The following is a 26,009-nucleotide window of genomic DNA, read 5'->3' as shown; positions in this document are numbered from 1 at the left end:
CTTATGGAAAATTCAGGGAAAAGACAGGGAATTTTTACCTCAGTTACTTTTCAATTGGGAAAATCTGTGCTTATATTGGTTACAGCCAAGCTAGTTATATGCCAGAAGTAAGCTAAGTTTTAAAATAAACCTTCGCTTTCTGCATATTGAGTCTTGCTGGTTTTTTGAGTGCCAACCTTGCTGGATGGTGACTACAGCTCAGACTACTTATAACGTAACCGCTTATAATGCAGGACTGGATATTATGTGGTCATTTCGGACTCCCTTTTATCTTCTCATAGTAATAAGTGTATGTGCATACGGCTTATAATGGAGCCACACAAGACAAAGTACTGGTTTTAATCCGGTTGCCGGAAAATACACCGCAGACAAGTGGGGCAGCGAATGCGCATCTCAACAAGTCACACCAGCTGAGGGGAGATTAACAAGGAGGCAAGGGGCAAATGAACAGGAAATGGAGAGAAAATATAAGAAAATGCTCCAGCAGTGTACTGGCTCAGTGGGCGCATGGGTGTTGTGTAGGTGACGGAGAAGCCTTTTGCTTCGACCGCTTGGTTGCTTGTCAGCAGCACGCAGTCCACACCAAATTTGTCGCTCTTTGGCTCTTCAGTTCGTGCGCGGAAAGTAAATAAAGTCGCCGACTGATATTTTCGCACACGGATAGGGTCTCAAAACGCCCTGAATTATTGAGCAAGCTGGAAAAACGAATTTCAACGGTAAAATTAGTTTGCAGTTTCTTTTTCAACTCTAATGCCATGCAAAATTTGGTCAAGAACGTGAGTATTCTTCATGGTCACCCGTTGTGATGCACATCATCGTAAAGTGTAGATACCTCGCATGCACCTTGACTCCTTGGCACTGTCAGTTTAAGCTGTGTTCCGCAAATTCATCAGTTCAGAACATTGTCCACATGCGAGCTTTCGCCATTCCTACCAGCACGTCTGTATAAAAGCTTTTGCTATACACATCCATGTTAGTTCCTGGCTGATTGCCTGTGAACCCTGCTTCACACATGCAACCATCAGTTCAGCTTGTGCACAAGATCTTGCACCAGATCTTCATGTGTTCATCTAGGAGTGCAGACATATGTCAAGGGTCAGCTTACTGCGATTGCGTGCTGCCTGACACCCTGCTGACTAGACCTAACCAGCGCCGTCTCGTCAGGAGTCTGCGGCTAAAGTTGTGGTTTGGTGCAGAGTCAGCAAAATGCTTCGCAATGGCTGAACGCACTCGGAAAGCTGAGGAACCACCTCGCCAACTAAATTAGGGCACACCCCGGTCGTATGCTTCAATTTACGGACACACACGGCTGCTTGGTCTACATGTATAGCAAGTGCACAGCCTTAGAAAAATTTTTCGTTATAGTGCAGAAATTCTTAACTCCGGCAACTTACGTTATAAGCGGTCTGTGCTGTATCAAGAAACAGATAGTAGCAAAGACCTTGGCTTTGGCAGCCTTGATGCCATGAGGTAACATACGAGGGTTTATTGGCCAGTTGCCTGCTCACATAATGTGTCAGTTCACATACTGTATGGTGCCTGCAGTTAAGATGTTCCACAACTGCTGCCATGGCCATGAGTGGCACTGGTTAACACTCCCAAGGTTGTCAGATGTCAAGAAAGTTGGTGGGTGGATGGCTGCTGTGGTCACTTAATGGTAAAGTACTGCACACGTAAAGCTGATGATATAGGCTCAGCTACAACCTGCGGCAAATAATCTTTTCGTTCATGTTCATTTCCCTTTCCTTCATTTCGTATTATTTCTACATTTATTTAGTACACATAGAAGTTACTTTTCCCCTAATGTTTTATCTGGCGTAATTGTTGGTTTGCTTCACATAGTCTTAACAAACAAAATACCGGGCCCCTCAGTTATTCTTCCTTGCTTATTGGGTGTCAACAACTCTATGGCAGCTAGTACTTGTTGACTTGCAGGGTGGGGGTGTATGATGATGAATTGAGCAAGGAAGCAAGTACATGTGGTACCTAACTCTGAGTCGTACTTTTGCCCACTGGAAAAGGCACAGCATATTTGCAGCAGCTGCAGCGCTGGGTTCAGAGCCGCTCTGCAGATACCCTGGGAGCCCGAGTGCAGGAGATACTCGAAGAGGATGAGCCACACCGGGCTGTGGATTACTGGGATCACGTGAGTGGAGGGGGTCGCTGTGCTCCTATCCTGACCTGGTTCCACATGCTTGTGTGCGTGCACGCGCACACGCAGACAGACAGAGAGGCAGCGTTCACATATTGACGACAATGAATCGTTAAGTTTAAATTTTCAGCCCCATTGTCTCAAAACTAAAAAAGCGCCCATAGAACGATGTGGCGACAACAGCAGGCACTAGGATGCAACAATGCGCACCTCCAAACACAAAGAAGTGTGCGACTATGACGCTGCTTGACGTGAAGCAGCGAACACAACCAGATCGCCGATTACAATAGGCAGTGGTTCTTGGGTGGAATCACATTACCAGTTTAAACCGCAGTTGGTGCAATTAAAGCCTCTCTATCAACGCGAAAGTAAACCACGCTAAAAAACATAGCGTCACTTGCACTCGGAACAGAAAGCTGAAGCTACGTAAGTTCCGCTTGACGCCGGAAGCTAAGGGGGTGAGTGGGAGAGGAGCGGAAAGGAGGAGGGTAGGTTGGCGGTACTTAACCTGGTCGGCGGAAACGTGGATGAAGGGGCTTTAGCTGCGCCTTTCAATGTGGCACAGCAGGTAGTAAGCACTGCTTCATGCTGAACATTTTGTGGTGTGTCTAAACTCTCTGTATGTTAACCTTGGGCATCTTTTTTTTACTTCGGCAGTCATTTTGAGGAATGATCGGCGACAGGAAACATTGTTGCAAACAGGAGACTACTGTCTCCATGTAAGCACATGACGGAAATTGGAACCATGCCAGCAGCTTCTTCTAGTGGCTTTTCGCAGTTTTGGGACTTTTTGAGCACTGAGATTGAATGAGGGAACAAACGCGAGTTAATGACATCTTAGTTGAAATCAAGAAAAAGAAATGGGCAGGGCACGTAGTGAGGAGGGAAGATAACTGATTATCAAGGGTTACAGACTGGTTTCCAAGGGAAGGGAAGGGTAGCAGGGGGCGGCAGAAAGTTAGGTGGGCGGATGAGATTAAGAAGTTTGCAGGGACAACATGGCCACAATTAGTACATGACCGGGATAGTTGGAGAAGTATGGGAGAGGCCTTTGCCCTGCAGTGGACGTAACCAGGCTGATGAGGATGATGATGAGCAGTGAGATTTATTTTTTTAGCACTGATATTGCTCAAAAAGTTTTTACTTTTCATTTCTGCTGAATTTTACCCCTTTGAATGTGTACACTTTAGCCAGTTTGCTTGCAAGGCAAGATTGCACTGCAACTATTACATCGTTACTGACAGTTCCTAAGGCTCGGTGGAAGATCAACACCTGCACCTAATTTTTAAATCACGCTCACTGACAGTAGCTCTGTTGCTCGCTATATTGGTAACATGTCTACTAATCTTTAGGTGTAGCCTATCAACCTAGATTGACTTGATTTTTATGTTGACTGGTGCCTAAATGAGCATTTGATGCCATAGAGTAACGTATATGTTGCTGGGATTGGACAGACAGCTTTAATTAACATAAGTAGTTTGGCCTTGTTGGCATACGATGACAGAGTAATATAGTTTAAAAACGAGACAAGGATAGAGGAGGCACTTGTGTGTGCCTTGCCTTGTCTGTCCTTGTCTTGTTCTTGCACTACTACTTGCGAGGGTCTCTTATCTCACAGGAGTACCGGCCACAGCAAGTTAGGGCTGAGCGTGCCACTATTTCAATGCTTGAACCGCACGAGGGGCACCAAGCGCTGTGTGCACAGCTAAACACAGTGTTGTCCTTAGCTAACGGTAACAGTTTCTTTGTCTCTGGTGACACCCAGCGCTGCACAAACGCTCGGTCCTGGAGTAGGACGGGAATGAAAGGGGCTCACCTGCCTTGGGCGAAAAATACAGAAAAGGGCACATCTAGCACATCACTGTGAGAGAATGGCTCCCCACTTCATGTTGTTAGGGAAAGGTGACCCCGTGGCCATGCTGCATGCTCTTGCGATAACCAGTGGATCGAATCGCTGAGCTAGGGCAATCTACATTGGCTTGAACCTCGAATAAATGCAGCTCGGCACAGTTATGACCACTACGTGTGACCACTAGGTACCACTTTTCGGCTTAGCGTTCAGAAAACAAGCAACGCCATGTACGTGCTCGCTATAAGTGCAAGGTATCACAGACGAGCTGAAGTCTGAGCTGTGCCTGAACAAAGGGGCTGGTGGATAAGAGGAAAAACATGTACGCATCGAGTGGTGTCCTGGAGAGGTCTCGCTTGCACTTGTTTTGCCGACTGCAGCACTGTAACTGTCAGCACGAGCGCCATCGCTGCAAACCAGTCCCTGGAAAAAGCTACCCCCGATAACCATCACGAGTGGAAAGGGACAAGTGGGGGGACGACAAAATAGGTGAAATGCTCGCCTGAAGGCACCGAGTATGCACCTCATTCCCCACATCTGGAGCCTTAATTACCCTTCTTTTCGTGTTCACAAAGATTAAACTGAGGTGCACCTTTGGTATGACAATAAAACACAAACATAAGCTTACTCATTGTTTTTATGCTTTTTATGCGCCAAGACTGTTATGGAAGTTGCCCACTTATCTCCCCACCTGAGGTCATCTTCAACATGGCACTTCCCGTTCCTTTGTAAACTTTCACCATGCCTTCACGAGGGTTACTGACGAGTTGCTGCGTCATGCATAAAGTGAGGCCAGCTGAAAGCTGCTTCCCTTCTAATTCGATGATTGCCGACTGTGATTGCGATCGCTGGAACTTTAGTATTGCTTGATGTCCGGCAAAAGGCCTCCTAATAAACTGTTTTCAGCATAATTCTTCTTTCTAACTGCCTGCCTTCTTGCCTGCCACTTCCCTATTACTACATTGTGAGAATATGTGTTGGCAGTGCTTGTGATTGTAATACAAACTGGTTACAGTGATGCTCTGTCTTATAATGGATTTGCAGGTGTATATGCTGGTCCTTCAGGCCAACCTGGATGATGTAAGGCGGCTTCTCAGGACACACCCAAGTTCAGGCCGAGACGACTTCGTCCTGCTGGATGAGCTGCTGCAGTCGGCACCACAGGTGGGCATGCTTGGACGGGTAATTGCCATGTGTGCAGATGCTGTAAAAATGAAACTTATTTCTGCTTTGCTCTTCTGCAGAATATTCTTGCCAACTGCTTTAAGAAAATGTTCCAAAAGCCAGGGGAACTCATGCTTCAAAGTGTTGGAGAATAGTGGCAGCCTAGCCTTTCTAGACGTGCTGGTACAACGGAGCGAAGGAGGTTCGGTGGAGACAGCCGTATATCGCAAATCTTGCGATAGCGGGAGTGTGCTGAGTTTTGACTCTCACCACCTTATAGAACACAAACATGCCGTGGTACGCACTCTCCTGTCTCGTTGCGATGCGCTCTCGTCAACGCAAACTTTGAGGGAGCAAGAATTAACGAATGTGGCCACTCTATTGCATAAGCGGAGTTACCCTGAGCACTTTGTCAATGATACGCAGCGCCGCATGCAAAAACCTCGTGAGAGCAAGGCCGAAAGGCCAGCTTCCTTTGTGTGCATTCCGTATGTCCGCGGTGTATCAGAAGCAGTGCGCAGGGCTTTACGGCCTTTAGGTGTTCGAACTGTGTTTAAACCCTCGTACACGTTGGCAAACGTGTTCCCGAAGCCAAAGGACCGCACACCTCCGGACGAACAAAGTGGTGTCGTCTACAAGGTCAACTGCTCGGACTGTGATGCCAGCTACATTGGCGAGACAGGGCGGCGACGTCGCACCCGTATCAAGGAACATCTAAGAGATGCTACGAAAGCCACCCATGCTACACGTGTCAAGACAGAATTGGTTGATCATTGTTTATCAAAGGGACACATGTTTGATTTTAACAATGTAACCACACTAGCACGGGAACACCGATGGGGCCCAAGAAAGTTCGTAGAATCATGGTTCATCCGTCGTAATCAATCTTCATGTAACTCTAACCGTGGCCCCCTGCCGGATGTTTACGGCACTTTCATAGATAAATAGGATGTATTTCTCATTTGTTGCCATTGTGTACTGACGATGCCACCCGCATAGGTGGCGAAACGTCTATGTTTTTGTTATACTTTGTTGAGTAAAGCCAGTGTAAACAACACTTTGAAGCAACTGCTTTAATTACAGCTTCTGGTGATGACATATGTTACAATTGACAGCGTGCTTGCTTTTATTGAGAGAAGCCACATTGCTATACTATACGTTTTGGCTAAAGCTGAAGAATTGAACTTGACCCTTTCTCGATTAGAGCAGAACCATGGGCTAAGCAAATTGATCTGGTAACATGGCTGGAAAGAAAGAAGTGCAAAATTATAAAGACACGAGGAAAGAGACGATTTATGGGACATGATGAGCGTGCTGACTAGCAACAATACTTTCGTCCACATTAAAAAATAACGTAGAGGTTCGAGACTCGGGTGTCCACATAACCTTGATTGTGTACACTCAAGAATGAGGTGGAAGGCAGAACTGGAAGTGAGGGAGTTCCAAAGATTGATGTCTTTTTGTTTTTGTTGTATAGGGCTCCCACCAGGTGGCGTCGAGGGAGCTGCATGTCTGGTGGCAGACGTGGCAGGCCCAGTGTGCTCGTCATCTTGCGGATGGTGATTTTTCTCTCTTGCCGGAGCTGGAAGTCATCTGCAAGGTTAGCTCTATCCCATAATACTTAGAGTGACATGAACAGTGAAAGCTTGTTACTACGAGCACTTCATTAATGAATTTTTCAGTTTATCGAACATTTCAGAAATCCCTTGCTGACTGCTTATAGTTCTAATGTAAAAGTATTTCAGTACTACAAACTTCAGAGTACAGAACTTTTCAGACGAACGACCATTGTTCTGTTTCCGTGTCATGTTAACAGCATCTCGGTACTAAGAACTCATATTCCGAATTCTGAGAATTCCTAGATGTCAGTATATCGTCACGGCAGCCGGAGCAGTAGGCTAGCAGACGACGATGCAGTGCACGGACTCGGAAAACCTGAGACGATGCGGTAGGAGAAGAATGCGGGAGTGGACTTTATTCTTTTTTTTTCTTTTCTCTTTTTGTTTGTTTTGAACGTACATAGAGTTCATATAAACGACTCTGGAGGAAAAACTTCCCACTGTGTCCATGCATTGAAATCGGCAACCACAAGGGTGCCACCATGTTGCCACTTTGTGCAGGTGAGCAGGTACAGATGACGAGATGAGATTCGCGATCCATAACCTTCCTCGGTATGGTGGCACCATCTAGTTCAGGCTCCTGCGAGTGCATTCTTTTATGCACCGTAAATATTACATAACGATTTCTAAATAGCCATCCGATCTGCGTTTTCTTATAGTTTAGGTGCCGGCCTCAAGCGAGACAGTTTGCGGGGGCAAGGAATGTGGGAAAAGAAAAGCATCGGGCTTTGGAGGTGACGCCGAGCTTCCTCCTTGTCAGTGGTACTGTAGGCGTTGTTCACTGTTACTATAGGGTGTGCCAATGGTGTATAGTGGCAGGTTCTATGGAAAATGGCAGCAGCACAAGCCATGAGGCAGTACTGATGTTTTCGTGGATGGCCCATACAATGACAACTAATTCACTGATGGTTTGATGGGCAGAATGGTTAATATTGGGGCTTTCACTCTAACGACCTTTCAGAATAATGAACAATTTGTCATGGTCCCCTGACGTTCATTAGGTATATCGAGATTTCATTGTATCAGAAGTGAAGTCATAGATGTTCTTAGAAATTGCATATTGAATATGTTTTATGGTTATAGAGACCATGATGCCAGGTTGCACAATTTTATGCACATCTCCATGCTTCGCTGACGTTTTTAACTGTTATGGCTACGTCTGCCACCAGCTTCCTATTAGGATCTTGTAGAGGAACTTCCGTCGTCGCCATCACCCAATTGAATCAGTGAGCAAGGTAAAAGAGAAATTCCGGCAGAATCCATCTCACAGTTACTGTTGATGTTAATGCGATTAGCATTCAAGCGATATCGACGCATCCTATTGCTGAAGGCACGTTTATGTAAAATTGGTTGGGGTCATCCTGAGAATTCTATTGCTTCAACTGTACTCGCATGCACTGTTCTCCGATATTGGGTAACGTTGATATGGCATTTGCTTGCCAAGATCGACCATGAGCATGACAGGATGCCCACGACAATGTGACGATGACGCAGTGAAGACAATAGAATGATGCAGAAAAAATGATGTCGATTGAATGACGAAGGCAGCATGAGGATGAAGGCATGGTGACGATGAGAAACAATTCTGAGATATCGATGACAACGTGATGATGACAGCATGAAGACAATCGGATAACGTGTGTATGAATATAGTGGCCGTCATCACGACGGTATCACAAAGACTGTATAATAACAATAGCTTGACAATGCTATGACGATGACGGCATGGTGAAATCGGATGGTGAAGTTGGAAGACGATGATGGAACAACCACGACAGCATCATGGGGACGCTTAGAGGCGTGCATGATGACGATGCAATGACGGAAATAGCAGGACAACTGTATGGTGACAATCGAATGGTGGCATGATGACAATGGCAGGACGAGAGAGTCAGGCGACGAAGCTGAAATGATGACGATGCAACGGCCGTGGTAGCATCACGACCACAAGCACTTACTTAGTCACCAAAGCTTTAACAAGTTGGACCACTGGGGTCCACTGCTTTTTACACGACAATCACAGCATCATAGAATCAGATGAAGAAGCTGAAATGACAATGGAATGATCACGGCGGCATCACGACCACGAGCTCATACCTAGTGACCCAAGCTGGTAGACAACTTTGATCACTCGGTTGGCGTTAAGGTCTAGATGGATGTATGAATGGACGGACGTGCCTCTTACAATTAAGGTTGCCAGATTTTAAATGCTGTGTCTTTGCAGCTGAATTTCAATTTTTATCATAAAAAATACATTTTGTAATGATAGCATTCAGTTGATTGGTCTAAGCGCATTGTGCGACTAGAATTGCTAGAATAAACTAGAATTGCCCTTTTGACTCCCAAAAATGTTCATAAGGCACATAGCTTCATATCTATTTACTTTATTTTTCTTACGAAATCATATCTTTCTCCTTTTGTACACAGATATTAATGGGTGACAAGGAGACTTTCAGAGAACTAAGGTATGTAATTCATTTCTTTTTTCTTTTCCTCCCCTCTGTTTCGTTTAATCACGAAGGGGTCTCCGAGTGTCGTGCTTCTTCCGTTGGTTTGTTTTTTGGCTGATCATTTGATATGTCTTACAACATGTCGCTGAAAAAAAAAAAATTCTGATCTCTGGGTTGGGTTCAAGCTCAAGACCTTTCACATTCGAGCCAGGCATTCAACTTTTGAATGTTGCACCAAGGCTGTCCTATTGAAGTGAAAGAACATAATCAAGAGTTCGACGGCACACCGTCTGGTCATGTAAGAGCATCATTAGTACAACAGGTGGCATGCTTTGTTTAGAACAATGGGCACAACAGCAAAAAAGAAAGTCGGGATACCATGAAATGTGCCACTTTGCGCATGCTTCAAGGCCAATTAAAATCTGGCATTGCAAGCACTGAAATGCTATGTGTGACAATGTAAAGGTAGATTTTTTTAGTGTGCGCCATCATATTCCTTGTGTGATGAATATAGTAAACCTGAAATGCTTGCAAGAGGGTATGTCAGCGAATGAGCAGTCTGCATACATCGTAATATGATTTCAATACAGTTAAACCTCGATATAATGAACTTAGGTATAGTAAAATTTTTGATTAAAGAAGCATTTAACTTTTCATAACCTCTTGTTCACAGAACACCATGTATTTAGAACTTCAATATAACGAATTGACTTCATGCACGATTTCAATATAACGAAATTTCACTGCCACCGCAAAGGAATAACGAGAAAATAAACGGAAACTTCTGTGGAAGCAGATGGTCAATTTATTGAATTACAAGCGGCTGCTTGCAAACCCACCTCTCAAATAGTGCGGCGCCAGACAAGAGCAGCCGCCGAAGTGGAGCCGCAGCATGTTCCGTATAAAGTACAAGTGGGATAAGATCCTATCGCGCCCCGAGCACTTTGTGCTTTAGGGGCCAGTGAAAGTGTGCGAGGGTGAGAAAGAAAGATGCTGGCTTGACGCACGAATGCCGCCTCCCTGCGCGAGCAAAGGGAAAGGGGGCAAGGGAGCGAGCTCGGGGTAACGTGATCAAGCACGTACGATGAGCAAGTAGGGGGGTGAGTTGGTGCACGTTGCGATTTCTGGCATGTCAAGCCCGTGGCTGCGCATGGCTGTAAGCGTGGCTGGCCGCATACGCAACTGCGCACTCTGCTTTAGAAGTTATCTGCTGCATGTGCAAAGAGTGGGGGTGCTGAGATGGCGTGGCATGACGTAAGTTGTCTTACCATGCGTTTATTATTGGAGTGGCATAATCTCGACTTTCAGTGACCCGTTGGAGCGAGAGCTAGATGAAGCATTCGCTCCCTGCTGCCAGCGCTTTTCTTGATAGCGTCGTCCCAGTGCAGGTGACGCTATCACCCATGGGGGCGGAGTGCACACGAAAGCGTGGATGGCTTCGCTTAAATCATACCGCCGAGAAGATATCGTCAACTTACGTGGCATGAAACCATACCATTCGTCGCCGACTCTCAAATTTACCAAAATGGATTGTTTTCTCATTTAAATTTGCTTTTTTTCTATTGCCCGATAAATTGTAACATTCTGTGGCCCCCTTCTGTGTCAAAAAAATTCATCGCGACTGTACTTACTTGCATAAAAGGTCGAATTTCAATGCTAAGAAATTTCGATATAACAAAGCAAATCACTTATTTTACCAGCTTCGTTATATCGAAGTTCAACTGTACTTTTTAGATGACATTAATGCATTTTGAAGTGCTTCTGTAAAATCATTTATCAAGGGCAATACCGGTCCCCCTTTGGTTATCATCATTGCATCTTGTTCATTTTCAAAAATGAACAGTGTTGTAAGCAGTACTGGCGTGGGGGTTTCATAGTCGCACTGGTATGCAGCTCTACAGAGGCTTATGCAACATACTTCCATTACAACAAGAAAACAAGCTTGGGCTACACAGCCTCATGGCACAAGTGGCACTCATGCCATTAATACTTGTGATAACAGATGCCATGCTCTTAAGTATGCACATGCAATCGAACCCACCTATAACAATATTCAAGTGCCAAGAAAATCCCATTTTTATAACCAATAATTGTTAAATAATTGATCATTGATAACCGGGTTGCATGAAAAAAAAGCAGAGGGGACAAACATCCAAAATTTTATTTAAACAGGAAGAAGCATAGTCAAACATACTTATAGCATTACTGTTTTCAAGTGAAGCTTGTGTTGGCTAACAAGTGGCATCGTCATGGTCACATAAAAACCCAGTTGCTCCCAGAGCGTAGCAGCTGTAGGAAGGGGGTGGTTTGATGAGTTGACAGCTGCGCTGGCACCGGAGCGTGAATCATTAGTAAAAATTCCATCTGCATAGGTGCGCGCTCACGCCGCGCGTGCGATCAATCGGAGCTGTTTTGGTTCAGCCAGGAAGGGAAAGAGCACGAAAGGGTTTCGCACGCGCTGCGCCGGCTTCGTTTCTGTTCAGTTTTGGAAAATGGATGGGTTGGACACGCATTGTGCATTGCCTCGAGGAACAGGCAGCGTTCTATGAGCAGCGGCGAGAACTCGCCCGTGAAAGGGCTCACCGTTTGCGCACTGATCCAGCCGTTAGAGCCGCCCGAGCCCAGGGAATCCGACAGCAATGAGAAGAAGATCCCGAGCTGAGAGAATGGGAGGCCGAAGCAATCCGGCACCATTTCCTGTGGATTACTTAACTATGAAGAAGGTCAGGTGCACTCAGTACAAGCTTCACTTACCCCTATTTTCCGGTAGGAGAAGGACGATGTAAAAAAGCAGCTTGCAAGTTTTTAAAGCGAAGCTGTCTTTGCCCCTTCCTTTGACTTTTGCACTGCTACTGCTGCCTTGCAAGCCACGTCGGGGGGTGGCTGAGATCATGTATATACGTAGAAGGAGCGGGGCAGAGAGGAAAGGTGTCATGAGAGACTCGTTTGGACCTGTCGCATGTGCACAATGCCCTCTGTAGCTTTCTGAGCATCGCCACATTAGCATCTTGACAGCTGCACTTATCTGTAGCCCCCAGTAAAAGCATTGCAAGAACTGCAGCACTTACCTTTCTACTAACGTGCAAGTCCGGAGGGGAGGTAGAAAGAATTGCAGAGAGGAAGGGGAGAGGGATCTGAGAGTGGATAGAACTGACATATTCACGAAACAAATGAGCAGCCTTGCCACTCCCGCAGTTCCCATACAGAGGAAGAGGGTGGGTGAGGGCAAAGATTACGTGAGAAGGCAAGGAAACGCTACTGCTATAAACACAAAAGTGGTTGCGGGAAAATAAAGGTGCAGTACATTTCTGGTATTTCTGAAAAATAAACACCATGAAAATTTGGCAAGCGGACAACTGACGCATAACATGCAAATGCAAAGCTGCATTAAAGCACCGTAGGGTCTAGGGAACATCCCGGAAGCAGTCACGCGTCATATTGACACTTCTGTGCCCACCGTGGTAGCTTTGTGGCCATGCCATTGCTCTAGGTCATGGGTTTGATTCCAACCGTAGCAGTCGCATTCGACGGGATCAGAATACAAAAATGGTCATGCACTTTAATTAGGTGCACATTAAGGTAAACCAGGTTGTCAGAATTAATCCGTAGTCGGCCACTACAACGTACTTCATAATCCGGTTGTGGTTTTGGCACATACAGCCCAGCCCCATAATTAAAACACTTCTGCCACGAATGCCATGTGCCATGTGAGGAAATTACAATGCTGTACCCTCTTAGAGGTTATGAACAATGGCACACAACAATGCCTCAAGCCAACGTGTCTCCTAACGTGCTCTGTGTAATTCGCAAACAAACAGCAGTCGTACATGCACAGTAACCTTTAAAATCAACTCACTACTCTCATATTGAACGAAACATTGAAGAAATTAAACATTCGCCATAAATCTCACCGATTCGTCAATCAAAGCAAACAGCACAAACTTTCATTTACGTCATTTCCATGCTGCATGGGGTCCACATAATTTTTTTCCCTGTATTTTTTAGTCATTGCGACGAAGTCGTGCCAAGAAAAGAATGCGCGCAGCACAAAGTGGGCGTGACAAAGAGGTTCACATATTCTTTTTTTTTTTAGCCAATGCGAAGAAGGTGGGCCGTGTGGAGGTAGGGTGTGTGTCGGTGTCACAAAGGCGGGTGTGACAAAGGGGCTCGCATTTTTTTTCCCAAGGTTTTGCATTCTTTTTTTTTTTTGAGAATATACTCTGTAGCCAGATGTAACTGTTATAAGATAACATGGCATAGGAGCATTGTAGTAAGTGATCTATCTTAGAATAGAACACAGAGAAAAGTTGACAATGTATCAGCTGTTCATTATTGTATTTAATATATTGTTAACACCGGTATCGTTACAAGTGGGTTCGACTCTGTTGTAAGTATATGATTTGTGGTAATGGCAAGAGGAGTTGAAGTATGCGCTGTACAACTGTTACAGTGCACTTTCTGAGGCATATTCTTGGTGCAGATACTTATGATACCTTACAGGGAGCTGTGCATGACGTGGTACAACTACCTGGTTGCACTGGTGACATACACTCGGCCCACAGATGAACCACAGATGCTGGCTGACCTGGCAGAGGTCAGTGGGGGTGGACTTCCACATTCACCTTCTTTCAGGGTTTATGATTCACTTTCCAACTCTACTGTGACATGATTCTGTGTGTTAATCCTTTGCGATGTTTCTCTGCTTCTGATGATGAGAACCATTGTTGGCACAATCAGTTTCTAGCCTTAATAAGGTCTATCAGTATTTAAGTTTTCTATTGCGATTGAAGCGCAAAGCATGATTGACTATTGCAGAATTAACGACAAGCTTGGGTACGAATGGGAATGGCAGCGTAATGGTGCCAGTGTCTGTGTCAGTTTTGATCAGTGTCTCTTCAACGGCACTTTATTTAATGTGCCAAAGTAATAGGCACTGCACTTCATGTCGCATTGAGATCGCTCCATACTTGTCCAGCACATCTGGAACGAGAAACAGAGAGCCTCAACGAACTGGAAACTACAAGTAGAAACATTGTAATGACAAGAATTTTTAAAAATGCTAATGGTTACAGTCTGATAGTAATTTGCATTGATCTGAAAAGGCGGGTGTACTGCAGGTAACTCTAAACAGCTGCTTTTCCTGTTGTCTTAGTGGTTTCAGCAACAGTGAATAATGTTTGGTCGTTCAACTGTTGTTTTCTCCTTGCTTGCATTCAGTCCTTTAGATTCCAAACTTTGTTGAAGTAAGGGAAGTGTGCTGCACTATGGTGGGTTTCCTTAGTTTTTCTTTTCTTTTCCTTTCCAGGAATAGTATATTTGTTGAAGTCAGATTCTTACGTTTACCGATAGCTCAGCTTAAATGGAGCCCTGGGCTTAGAGAGAACTCAGTTGGACTACTAGCAAACAGTACACGCAGTGGACTTGCCATATATGTACAAACAGATCTCTAAATTTTTGTCAGCGTGTGTTGTTTTTGGAGCCTTTTGAAATGGCTTAGTTAAAACAAGCCAAATAATGGCTTATCTTTACGGCTTCCAATGGTACACTGGAATGCACCCAGAACAGCTAACGAAATGACATTCACTAAGGCTTATATCATGCATGCAGTATTTGTTCTGCTCAGGTATCTGTTTGGGCACAATCACATGTGTATACAGTCGATCCTCATCATATAACTCACACCTGACTTGGAAATATTTTCGTTGTATTAAATATTCGCTATAAGTGTTATGTTACAACATCCACAAAAAAAGAATAAATCACAATGGGGCCTGGGCAAAATAAACACTAGCATATGTGACTCCTCCAAGAAGGCAGCAATGGGTTTCCTGTAGATTTTGATGGCATGCTGGCAGCTTGCCATGGCGATACGTGGCATGTGAACATTGATAAATTACAAACACTTCATACCATTGCCATAATATGCAGCTGTGTGATCAGTTGGATCATGCAAGATTGGTTTACTGGCTTGCCGGCTGCAGGGCCAGCCAAGCCATTGCCCAAAATGTGCATAAACATCCAGGATGTGCTGTTTCAAGTCGCTGAGTATTTGGCATTTTCGCTCCTAGAATACATACATGGTACTTTCAGCAGTCCAGTAAAGAAGTATTTGCGCCATTATAACTCGTATTGTATTGAACCTTGAAATCTAAGCTAGGTTTTACAGCAGACTTCTGTTAGTTCGACTCCAGTTGCAGCAATTCATTTTTTGGTCAATTTGGTCTTGCCCAAAGGTCCCGGCTGGCACCCGTGCATTTCTGTGGGCCCAAACGTTTGTCTTGATCCTAAAATTGGTCTTCGGCAGATTATTTGAACTTGACCAGTCCACATGCTGGCATTTCACTCCTATGGAGATCCCAACAGTGAAATCTTTAGTGGCAGCGTCTCTCTCAACAGAGCTTGGAGACAAGTGAATCCGTTGAACAAATGCCATCTCCCATCGAAAAAGCTCATTTTTGGCCTGCCCTACGGAGATTTTCAGGCAATAACCGTATCTCACAATGTCTGATTGCAGTATTTACCCACTTCCAATGTACGCCTGTTTTCCTTTTTTTTGAGAAAATTGGGCCGGAAATTGCGTGTGTAGTGTCAGGATTGGGGGCTCAATCCCATCGCTCGTGATCCGTTGTCAAGATTGGAGTCTGGCATGAATTGGAAGGTAGCTGGCCCATGCCGTCGTCCAACTTATCCACACTGAGGACGTTGATGAAGGGAAGTACTGCTTCTCATCGAGAATGAGGAATATGGGTTTGTTTACATGCAGTTCATCAGTCTAGCATGACTGCGAGAGAAAGTATGTCAGTCTAACACGAATGCTTGAGTGTCTCAGTCTAACATGACTGAGTGTCTCGAGCATCCGCACAACAGCCGTGTATAAATACTCGGTCCTCCTCCAATACCAAGGTGGCGGAAACGTTCGTCCAGTCATCGTAAACACGCCGCCTCTCCGCGGGACGGACACACACACACAGGTTCAAGGTCCGAAACCGACATCACACGGATTTCGTGGAACTCGGAGCCGACCCTCGCAGTGCGCCCGGGTAGTCATTGTCTTGCGTCTTGGTCAGCGCATGGAAAGGGGCCTCCGACGACGTTCCCGCGGCAACTCCCCCACTCATAGCAGATCAGGTCCGCGTTGGTGGGTTAGGTAACAACAGTTGGCCCGCCAAACTGATTCAGTCACAACGGCGACGAGGCTAGAGCGTAACGGTGGCGTTCCTTGTAAGTTGACGCCGCCGTTGTCGCAACTGGCTGGCAACACTTGCACCTCAGCTGGGCCGTTCTTAACAGTGGTCACAAAACCAAAACTGTCTTTGTGGCATGCATATGCTTTACTGCATAACACACATGTATTGTGGCGAAGCTGACATTTAGAAACCAGTCTCTGCGATTCAAACCATTTCAGACCCTTGCCCATTCTTGCTAAAGAATCGGCTGTGCCTTCTAGTTCTACTTTGTTAGGAGCTTTAATGCTACTTCTACGTCAGTTTTTCTACTTTGGACACCTAGAAAGTGGGTGCACGTTTGAGGGTGTGTTAAAATCAGGCAGATAAATGCAGCCACATGAATTGGTGTATTTTGGCGTTTTTTCTGCACCTTGTTCAATTTGACCCACCAGAAAATTTGATCAATTTTGTGAGTCTCGTCAAGGTAGAATTAATGGAAGTTGACTGTATAGCAGTAGGATGCTCATAGAAATAACGCATGGCCAATCAAAATTCAGATTGACTATATATATGATATCACTTAATATAATTTGTTATGCTGGGTGCGCGAGGTATTTGAGAACACAATGTTGGCTTCAGGCAGAGAAGAATATCTCCATCAAAAGTGGACATATTTTCACCCGACTTCAGGAAATATTTCTCTTACTGTTTATTTGCACAATTACTCAATGAATCCGCCATCCGCAGCTATAATCGATTCAATTCGTCTTTGGAAACGGCTGTATGCGCAGATCAGCTGGTCCTTAGAGGTGTTGGCCATTGAGTCAGCAGTGGCGGCCTTCACCTAGTCTTTTGTGTTATGTGGCTGCTTGTTGGCCTCTCTCTCAATGACGCCCCAGACATAGTAATCTAGCAGATTTAAATCTGGAGAACTAGCAGGCCGCAAGCTGGGAGTGATGTGGTTGTAGAAGTTGTCAGACCCACTCCTGGGTGATGCAGGTGGTGTGGGTGGGAGCCGAATCTTGCTGAAAGACATTAAGTCCTCCTTTTGAAACAGTCTCTATCCAGGGCTTTACAACGGTGGCAAGCACCTCCACGTACGCGGCAGCATTAACGTGGAATCCTACTGCAAAAAAGTGTGGTGGCATGACGTCAACCTCATTGCTGATGACTGCTAACACCATCACAGACGACATAAATTTTTGTGCATCACTGTAAGCACCTCATCAGCACTTGCACAAAGCTGCCTGTCGTTACGGTGGTTAACATTTCGGCCTTAAAGTTCTTTTCATCTGAAAAAAAAATGAACAGAGCACTCCAGGCTTCTCAGGTCTCTTCAGCTTGCTTAGCAAGCGCTTGGACTGGAGCAGATGAGTCTCCAGAGTTTTATCGTGCATGGATTGCCCCCTCCTCGTGACATCAGAATGGTACCTCAAATCCTTCTGCACCGCGAGCCTGACAGTCAACTCCGCGACTTGAAGCTCCTTTGCAATGGCCTGCATCGATTTCCCTGGGTCGTCAATCACGATGACTTGCAGTCACCAGGGAAAAATCAGGGGTTCTGACGATGCCTGACCACTGGCTGTGCTTTTTCCTTTTCGCCACAGGTGCCATGTCACCACCAGAATGCTTCAGTTCTGTTCACGCCTTGTAAACGAAAGTCTTCGCCACGTTCAGAAAGCTGTCAAGTTCCAAGTTGCTGTGGTGGCCGCTGTGGCCAGGCCGATGAGGACTGCACGGCATTTCATTTTCTGCGTCAACCTGTACGCTTCCATCTTTGAACAAACTGGGCAGTGTGAGTGATAAGGGGTCAACCAACAAGAAGCCGCACGCCTATATAGATATGACGAACCTGCTGGTCTCAGTAACGATAAGGAATAGCGTACTCAAATACCTCGCGCACCCGGTATTCATATTTATTATACGAGTGTCAGGCTTTTACAGTGTATAGATAGTTGATGTTTGTCATAATTCATGCAAGACTGAGCAAGCACAAGTGTCCTGCTTAGTTAAGTGATGGGGAAAGGCCCACACCTGCTGATAGTATATGAGAATTGGTTCTTTACCTCAACATGCCAAAGCCACTGTGTTTGCTCAGGCAGTTATGCATTGCAGCATTTATGCTCTGGTTATTTCTAACCTGACAGAATTGCCTTACCACGTTTGGAGGGTTGGAATCAACGGGAGGCATGGACAGCATTCTCCTGGCTGCGTTCAGATTTGACTTGCCTCAAGTTATTCGAGAAGCCAGGTATGCTAATTACCTTTCCGTTGTTGGAAATTGACTGTCCTGTTTGTAAGTGTGTGCCAGTTGCTTGCTCTTTGTCAGCCCCACTGAATTTTAGACAGCACTGCTCCTTAACTGAAAAGATTGTTTTACTTCCGTAATGCTTCTTCATTTCCTATGCTATTGTTTGTGTACTATACATTAATGCTCTTGAAAAACTGTGCCAAGAGATAAACCCTGCTGTGCCCTGCCACATTTCAGCAAAATAAGGGAAATCTGTGCCCACCTAATGCCAAGAGGGTTGCCTGAGCTTTCGAAAATGAAACTAAGTCCTTCAACGCCATTTCCATATGCATCACAGAAAGCAACATGGCTTGAAGTAGCGGCTGCGTTAGCTCTGCGGTGGACTGATCCAAGCCACTCCAATTAAGCCTGGATCAAAAAATTGTTTCTTCTCTGGCTGTTGTTTGTTTTCAACACCTTTCGCCCCACTGGGTGCGGGTTGCTTAGGCGATGGGACAGCATCACTTTTCAGGAAGCTGTGAGGATGATGCTGATGCAGAGCCAGACCTTCACTTTTATTGGCAAGCCGATGTCACGGCTTTAAGAATGCCGTGCTGCTGCTACTAAGATTGTAGTCGACATTGCACCAAACAAGAACTCTGCTAACTCTACAAACAGTGCTGGTTAGGCCTAGCTGCATTGTGCTGCCATGACAAAAATTCACTGTCAGCTGACATGTTAATGGGCTGCAGGCCATCACAGCAAGGTGGCTGTTAAAAAGTTCGTACCAGTGCTGTTCGGCTTGGCTATTGGGCGTGAGACCGTGGGCTAATTTGGCGGCCGGAAGCCAAGATTAGGTCCGTGGGTGACATGCCGGCAACTACCGCTAATGCCATCACAGACTTTTATTTTTGCGCTTGCAGGATGGAACGGGGAAAGCTCGTGTGCAGATAGAAAACTCCAAACTGAATTCACGCATCACAGTCTGGTGTGACGTTGTTGCACTTTCAAAGGTCATGAACGCATGCGTGCACTTTGTGACGGCACAGTACGCAGATCAAGCTGTGCGACAAGTGAAAGCAAAACACCCTCACGCTGTTGGCCACCGCATTACTTCTTGTACTACAGTGAACTCTCACTTGAGTGAACTTTAAGAGACTCAAGGAAATAGTTCACTTAACTGAAAGTTCACTAACCTGAATATTCACTAGAATATGGAACAGCATAGGGCATAGCAGACATCGAGTCAAAAGTTTGAAATGCAATTTACGGAATTATGTGCATCAATATATACAAAGTGCATAACAGTTACGTTGCTGCCTGTCACATTTTGAAAAAAAGATATGTAATTTTCATTTGCACTGTTGTTCTTAAAGCACAAAAGTAACAAAGCTGTACAGAGAGTCTGCGTTTTTGTGCACTTTATCTGGCACAGCCTTTTGCTGAGACATGGAAGCCTCTAAACTTTCAAAGGCATCCCAAGCCTCGAGCAGAATTACAGGATTTTACTCTGCCTCTGCCGTTGCATCTTCCTCATCGCACCCTTCTTCTGGGTGACGAACACTGGAAACAATTTTCAGATCTGATAGTTCAGCACAGGTAACCAGCTCACTGTGACAACACACATAGCTGCTGCTGGAGGGGCGATTTTGGTGCAGTGGGCTTTGGCTACGCCAGCGCTGCAGTGCGCAAAACTTCAACTGATTTAAAAAATGAGCCCAGGTATACTGATCAAGTTTGCTCAACTGAAATATTCACTATTCAAAAATTTGTTTAATTGAACGATTTTTGCGTTTAATGCATACAAAAACTGACAGGAATTTTCTAAAAGTCTGTTCTCAAATATTCGTTAAACCGACGTTCGTGGAACTGAGTTTACTGTAGATGGTATATCAGTGAAGTCCACTATAGGGCAAAATGAAGTAAAATACCGCTGGTGTTGTAAACAGCAACAAAATTAATTTGACTGCTAAAGTTCGTGTTTTGGGACTGTCCCATTATTTGGAAGTTTTTGCAAGAAATCTAAAAAAATGCTGGATGACTGTTTTCATCATCGAGTTTGATACTCAGTATGCAAATGTTACATTCAGAGGCAAAAGTCTCGACACAAAGACGATTCCACCATGAGACGTGGATAATTATGAACAAAACCATCCTTGAAGAATCAAGCAAAATGAAGTTGTCTTCAAATTGATCATGCAAGTTTTTAATGTAAACATCTATTCCATAAATTGTGGGGGAAGAAATTATTTGCTGGCTTTACTTGTTCACGAAAAACGTGCTGCCAAAGCACATCAACCACCTATGCCGCAACTATTTGTGCTGATAGCATTAGCTTTATAAAAATTACTCATGTGCTGCGCGAAACAAGACAATTGCAACAGCTTGCGCACGATGCTGTCAATGGAAGTGTGCTGCGCTGCAAAAAGGCGAGGAGAAAAAGAAATGAAGCCGGGGCCCGTGACGTATGCGTCACGTGAACCTCGAGGTCCGGTGTGGGAGAACGCAGGGAAGGAACTTCACTTGCAGAGGCTAGATGGGGCAAGTGGAGAGAGTTTCTTTCTTGGCTATTAATGAACCAATTCAGAAAATTCTTGCGGCTAAACGCTCCTTAGAGGGCACATAACTTAAACTTCCAGCGTATAGTGCTGCCATTCTACCGAATCTTCATTCACCCGGCTTCCTACATTTCCACACGCATCGACCATGAACATGAGATAAAACCTACCTATATTTTCTTGTACAAAAAAAACATAGTATTCGGTCCTTGTTTTGTCGATCAATGAGTGGAATTCTCTACCTGCTAGCATTGTGGCCCACACACAGCAGTCAACTTTCCAATCTTCTTTACTTGCTTTCCTTGAAACCGACCATCAATTGCTGCATAAGCAATATGTAGTGCTTTTGACATGCACATGCTTTTTATATTTATTCTGTCGTCTTCGCTTTATTTTTCGATGACTGACTGCTTTTCCTTCATCCCAACATGTTGCTTTGTTAAGAAAGACCACTCTTGTTCATGATTACTGTATGGCATCCCCCATTATGTAATGCCCTTTTGGGCCCTTAAGGTATATAAATATATAAATGAAATAAATTTGCCAAAACCAAAATTTGCTATGGGGCCTAGTGAGAGGCCCTTTAAAGGATACATTTGTAACAGTTACATCATGCCGAAGGTTCTCAACACGCCTCCAAAGTGTGTTTCCAAAGTGTGCTTTTCTAAGCCACTGAAGGGCTTTTTGAGTGCATCTTAATGCACCACCGTTTCATCACAGTCCATAGTGAAGACTGCAATGAAGGGACTGGGTAATATATAGTTAACAACTGCATTCATAAACCTGCTCCGAAAGTCCATTCTACTGCTCCAAGATGTATTTCTGGCTGCTCGAAAAGCTGCTCTGAATTGTCATGGGCTAGTAGCATCACTGACTATAGTCCATGTGGTATAGTGCTATAGCACTTATGCATATATTTGAAGTCGTGGAAACTCTGCTACATGCTTCTTGCACACGAAAGAATGACAATTTGCAAGCATGAAGGTCAGGAATTGCTTAAAGCGTCCTGTAATTTGATGTAATGTTGATTTTGAAATGAGGGGCATGGCGTCATAGACATCATTGCGTTGGCATGACACAGAGCAAAATTTGCTTGCATTGTGTAGCAATAAGGTCAGATATGATGACGCTGCTCATTTGAAAAATAAACAAATGCTGTGTGCATTTCTTCCCGCTTTGCTCACTCATAGAAGTGGCAGAGGTCGCAGCAGCGGAGAAAACCAATGCCTTGTGGCATCATGATGCGTCCACCTCTTGGCAAAATGTGTCTGTCAGCCCTGTTCTGGTGTCGGTGCATCACTGGTCTCTCCAAGCGGTAGGATGTGTTGAAAGGCTTTGGGCTTATCTTTAGCCTTAGCTTCAGTACGAGGTTGAACATTGTATTCTTGCTCTTCATGGTATGAGATATTGGTGGGTTGTAAAATGGTGTGCCTAAGAGGGAAAAAAAGTAAAAAGAAGTTTTGTGCATGAACTGAACAAATATATACTACTTCAGGTAAGGTTTAATTGTTTAAAGGCTGTTGAATTGCACTGGCTTGTGTTGAGGCTAGTGTGTAGCTCTCTCTCCCTCTTTTCTTTAACAAAATGTTCTGATAATACTATTTGCTTAGGCAGGATTAAGGGGGGATGAGGGTCTTGAAAACTTTTTTTTTATTTCTTAACGTATCTTCCTGAAAATTCGCATGCAGATATATCTTTCAATGCTGATTCCAAATATATATTCAGATTTGATATATCTCATTTAGAAATGAAGATATCGCAAAATAACTTATCCCACATAGGTCTTTTGTTACGGGCCATTATGGTAATTTCTTAATTAAAAAAACTAGTTTTAAAGAATAGCTGTCATTTCCAAGGACCTACTGCACATCCTAAAGCTAAAGAAATTTTTTAAAAGTCATCATATAGGTCATGAATGAATATCAAAGTAGGAAGAAAAAAATAATGCAGGAGTAATTAGCTTACACCTGACCTAATTGCTAGTCTATTTGGTTTAATGAAAAATGGAAAGCTTTAGGATGCAGCTGAGGTTTCACTGAAAAAAATGATACCTAATTCAATAAAATCAGTTGATGCAAACATTATGAAAAGTTCCGTAAGGCAAAGGCATTTGATCGAAAAAGCAAAGCTGAGAAAATTGCATTCAAAGTTTTGCTTACTCTGCCACTTTTGTTTACCTATCACATGGAAAAATTTAATGCTTTAGCATGCAGCCCAGTCATTACTGAACACAATAACACCAAACTCACAGAAATCTGTTCATGTAAAGATTGTGAAAACTTCTGTATTGCGTTGGCCTTTGACAAAAAAAAAAAGCTCAAAAAGTCACCTGCTATTTTCTATGAATCTGCCACACATTCACAAAAGTCCTGGGCAGTAGTCCTGGGTTCTGTCAGGCTTGTGTTTCTTGGCCATCCTCTTCTTCACCTTTTCAGCGTTGGTGTGACTTTTATCAGACCTGCACAGCCTCTGCTTATCTTTCTCAAGGCTCCTACAAATGAGGCAGCTCCCAGGACTGTAACCAAGCTGTGCTGCAACAGCTCTGCTGGTTGCTGCCATTCCTTGGTTGAAGCGAGAAACTGCTTCTGCAACAGCTCTTTCAACAGCCAGCAAAGAGTCATGCGTGTTCTTGGAGCTTTGGCTCCAAATGACAGAGTGTAGGCACTCAATGGCGTTCTGTGTCATGCCATCTTTGCAGCGCTCCAAGAGGGCCTCGTCGCCCAGCCTTGCAAAGATTGGCTCAAGAGCAGTGCGAACGTGGCCTGGCAGAGGGTTTTTGTGTGGTGACGGCTCCACTTGGTTCGCCAAAGCACGATTGAAGGCACACCACGAATCAACCCCTTGAGGACAGCAACTGTGGTCTGGGGCTTCATCTGTCGAGGTCATGTGCAACAGCGTGGCATGCACTGCCTTTTTCATGCCTGCAACGTCGTGGCCGTGGCTCCGCAAGGCATACCCATAGTAGTTTGTAATTTTCTTTATCTTATCTTGGGTGAGGTTGCCCTTTCCGCCAAGCGATTCTCCTTGTGCCTTCTTCTTCTCCACCAAGTTGCGAAGAGCCGTCCCCATCCGCTTGTGGACATGGTTCAAGCAGTCTTTCTTTTCAATGGATATATATCCATACACTTCTCCTGAGGTCAATGCATGAAAGTATAGACCATCAGAAAGTATAGTTGTGTACCGCAACCCATTTTTTTCCAGAGACCTGTTGAACAAAATGATAGCTGCTTCAGTCTCCATCCGGCCGGCATTGCAGTCGATGTTTTTCATGCACTTGTGGTTCACAGCCCAGTCACCGTACCCATCATCACTGGGATCAGGTGCCCCTTGGCACCCACGACAGTACCTCGAGAGCACAACATGGTCCAGTACTAGGCCAGTGTATAGCTCTATGATGCAGCCTACTGCAATATTTGAATTGTGACCACGTGTTTTCCATGTGCCATCAAATATGACATCTACATTTCCTGGTGGATTCAGGAAGTTCTTGTACATGTCCTTCACCACTTTGACGCTTGCTGCTTCTGTAGCAGTAGCTACTGCCTGGCAAGCTTTCACCATGGTGTCCATATGCCCCCTGAAAGTCTTGTGGTGAAGTCCTCGGTGAGAGAGGTTCATGGTGGCACAAAAATCTGCTAGGGCAGTCGCTCCCTTGCCTATACTTTGAATTCCCTTCATTGCCCGCAAATTGACTTCAAAGGGCGTGATGTTGGATTTCCCGGGCACTCGTGGCGACGAGAAGTGCCGCTCGGCGAAATCGCAATTTGAGCATGTGAGCTCCAACTTCACTGCTAGGCCGTATTCTCTCTCACTGCACTTTGCGAGTTGGAGAGTGGTCATCCCACACTTGCTGCAGCTTGTGGACACAAACATCTTCTTTAGCACTGAGAGATCAACGATGATGTACTCTGTGCCGCGATTGTCATCTTCACTTGCTGTGCCGACGTTCATTAGCTCGAACTTGCGGGAAGTCGCGGACTGCTTCGCCAATGAAGTTTTAATGTTGTCTGCGTAATTTTCGCGCACTCCGCCTCCGTGAAAAACACCGTGTCGAAGCGTTGAGCACGCGAGCTCGGTTCAGCCGCGTCCGCCGGCACCGAAGCCGCGTGCGGAAACGCCGAAGTCAACGTTAGGCTTAGGTCAGCCGGCTCGGCCGCTTCCGACGACACGGAATCCAAAGCGACTTGCAGCGTCTCAAAAGTTGGCATTTTCGACGGGCTTAGGGCCGATTTACGCTCGAGCCGCCCATCGCCGCAAGCCGCACCACACGCGTGCGGTCGCGCGAAAGATTGCACGCATCAAACACTTGCGCACAAATTTCGGTTTACAATGTGTAAGGTATACACTGTGCACACAGTGTAAATGGTAATTTGTGCATAAGTGCTGGATACGTGCAATTTTTCGCGTGACCGCAAGCGTGCGGTGCGGCGTGCGGCGATGGGCGGTTTGAGCGTAAATCGGCCCTTAGTCCAGGCGCATCCACCGGCACTGCACAGACTTGCGGTAACGAAGTTGACACTGATCGGCACTGTCCAGCCGCGTCCACAGGCGAAGCTAGCGTCGACGGGGTTTGTTCAGCCGCGTCCACCGGCGAAGCTGTTGTTGGCGAGCTCAGTCCTGCCGCATCCACCAAGGGCACAGCAGCTTGCGGCATCACCGAAGCTGTAGTTCTCGACGATGTAGCGCTGTTCTTATTCCATGCGCGTCTCTTTTTGCCGACTGCTTTTCGCGTGCTTGCTTTCAAGCGCGCGTCTCGCGCCATCGTGACACGCGTAACAAAGCCACCAGGCACGCAAAAGCAAGAAATTCGTGGTTAAAGGA

The 26,009-nt window shown here is 45.2% G+C and overlaps 1 protein-coding gene across 2 annotated transcripts in view; it reads left to right on the top strand.

The window, feature by feature from the left end:
- Positions 1-26,009, top strand: part of Nup75 (nuclear pore complex protein Nup75) — a 73,360-nt gene that overhangs the window by 15,753 nt on the left and 31,598 nt on the right. For both annotated transcript variants that reach the window (XM_065452083.1, XM_065452079.1), the window contains exons 8-13: positions 2,022-2,146; positions 5,046-5,165; positions 6,643-6,765; positions 9,212-9,249; positions 13,735-13,828; positions 18,548-18,651. In XM_065452083.1, coding sequence (XP_065308155.1) covers positions 2,022-2,146; positions 5,046-5,165; positions 6,643-6,765; positions 9,212-9,249; positions 13,735-13,828; positions 18,548-18,651 — 604 coding nt within the window. The remainder of the gene's footprint in view (positions 1-2,021; positions 2,147-5,045; positions 5,166-6,642; positions 6,766-9,211; positions 9,250-13,734; positions 13,829-18,547; positions 18,652-26,009) is intronic.

The sequence above is a fragment of the Dermacentor albipictus genome, chromosome 2 (genome assembly GCF_038994185.2).
Source record: "Dermacentor albipictus isolate Rhodes 1998 colony chromosome 2, USDA_Dalb.pri_finalv2, whole genome shotgun sequence".
NCBI lineage: Eukaryota > Metazoa > Arthropoda > Arachnida > Ixodida > Ixodidae > Dermacentor > Dermacentor albipictus.
This window is presented reverse-complemented; position numbering and strand designations above follow the sequence as displayed.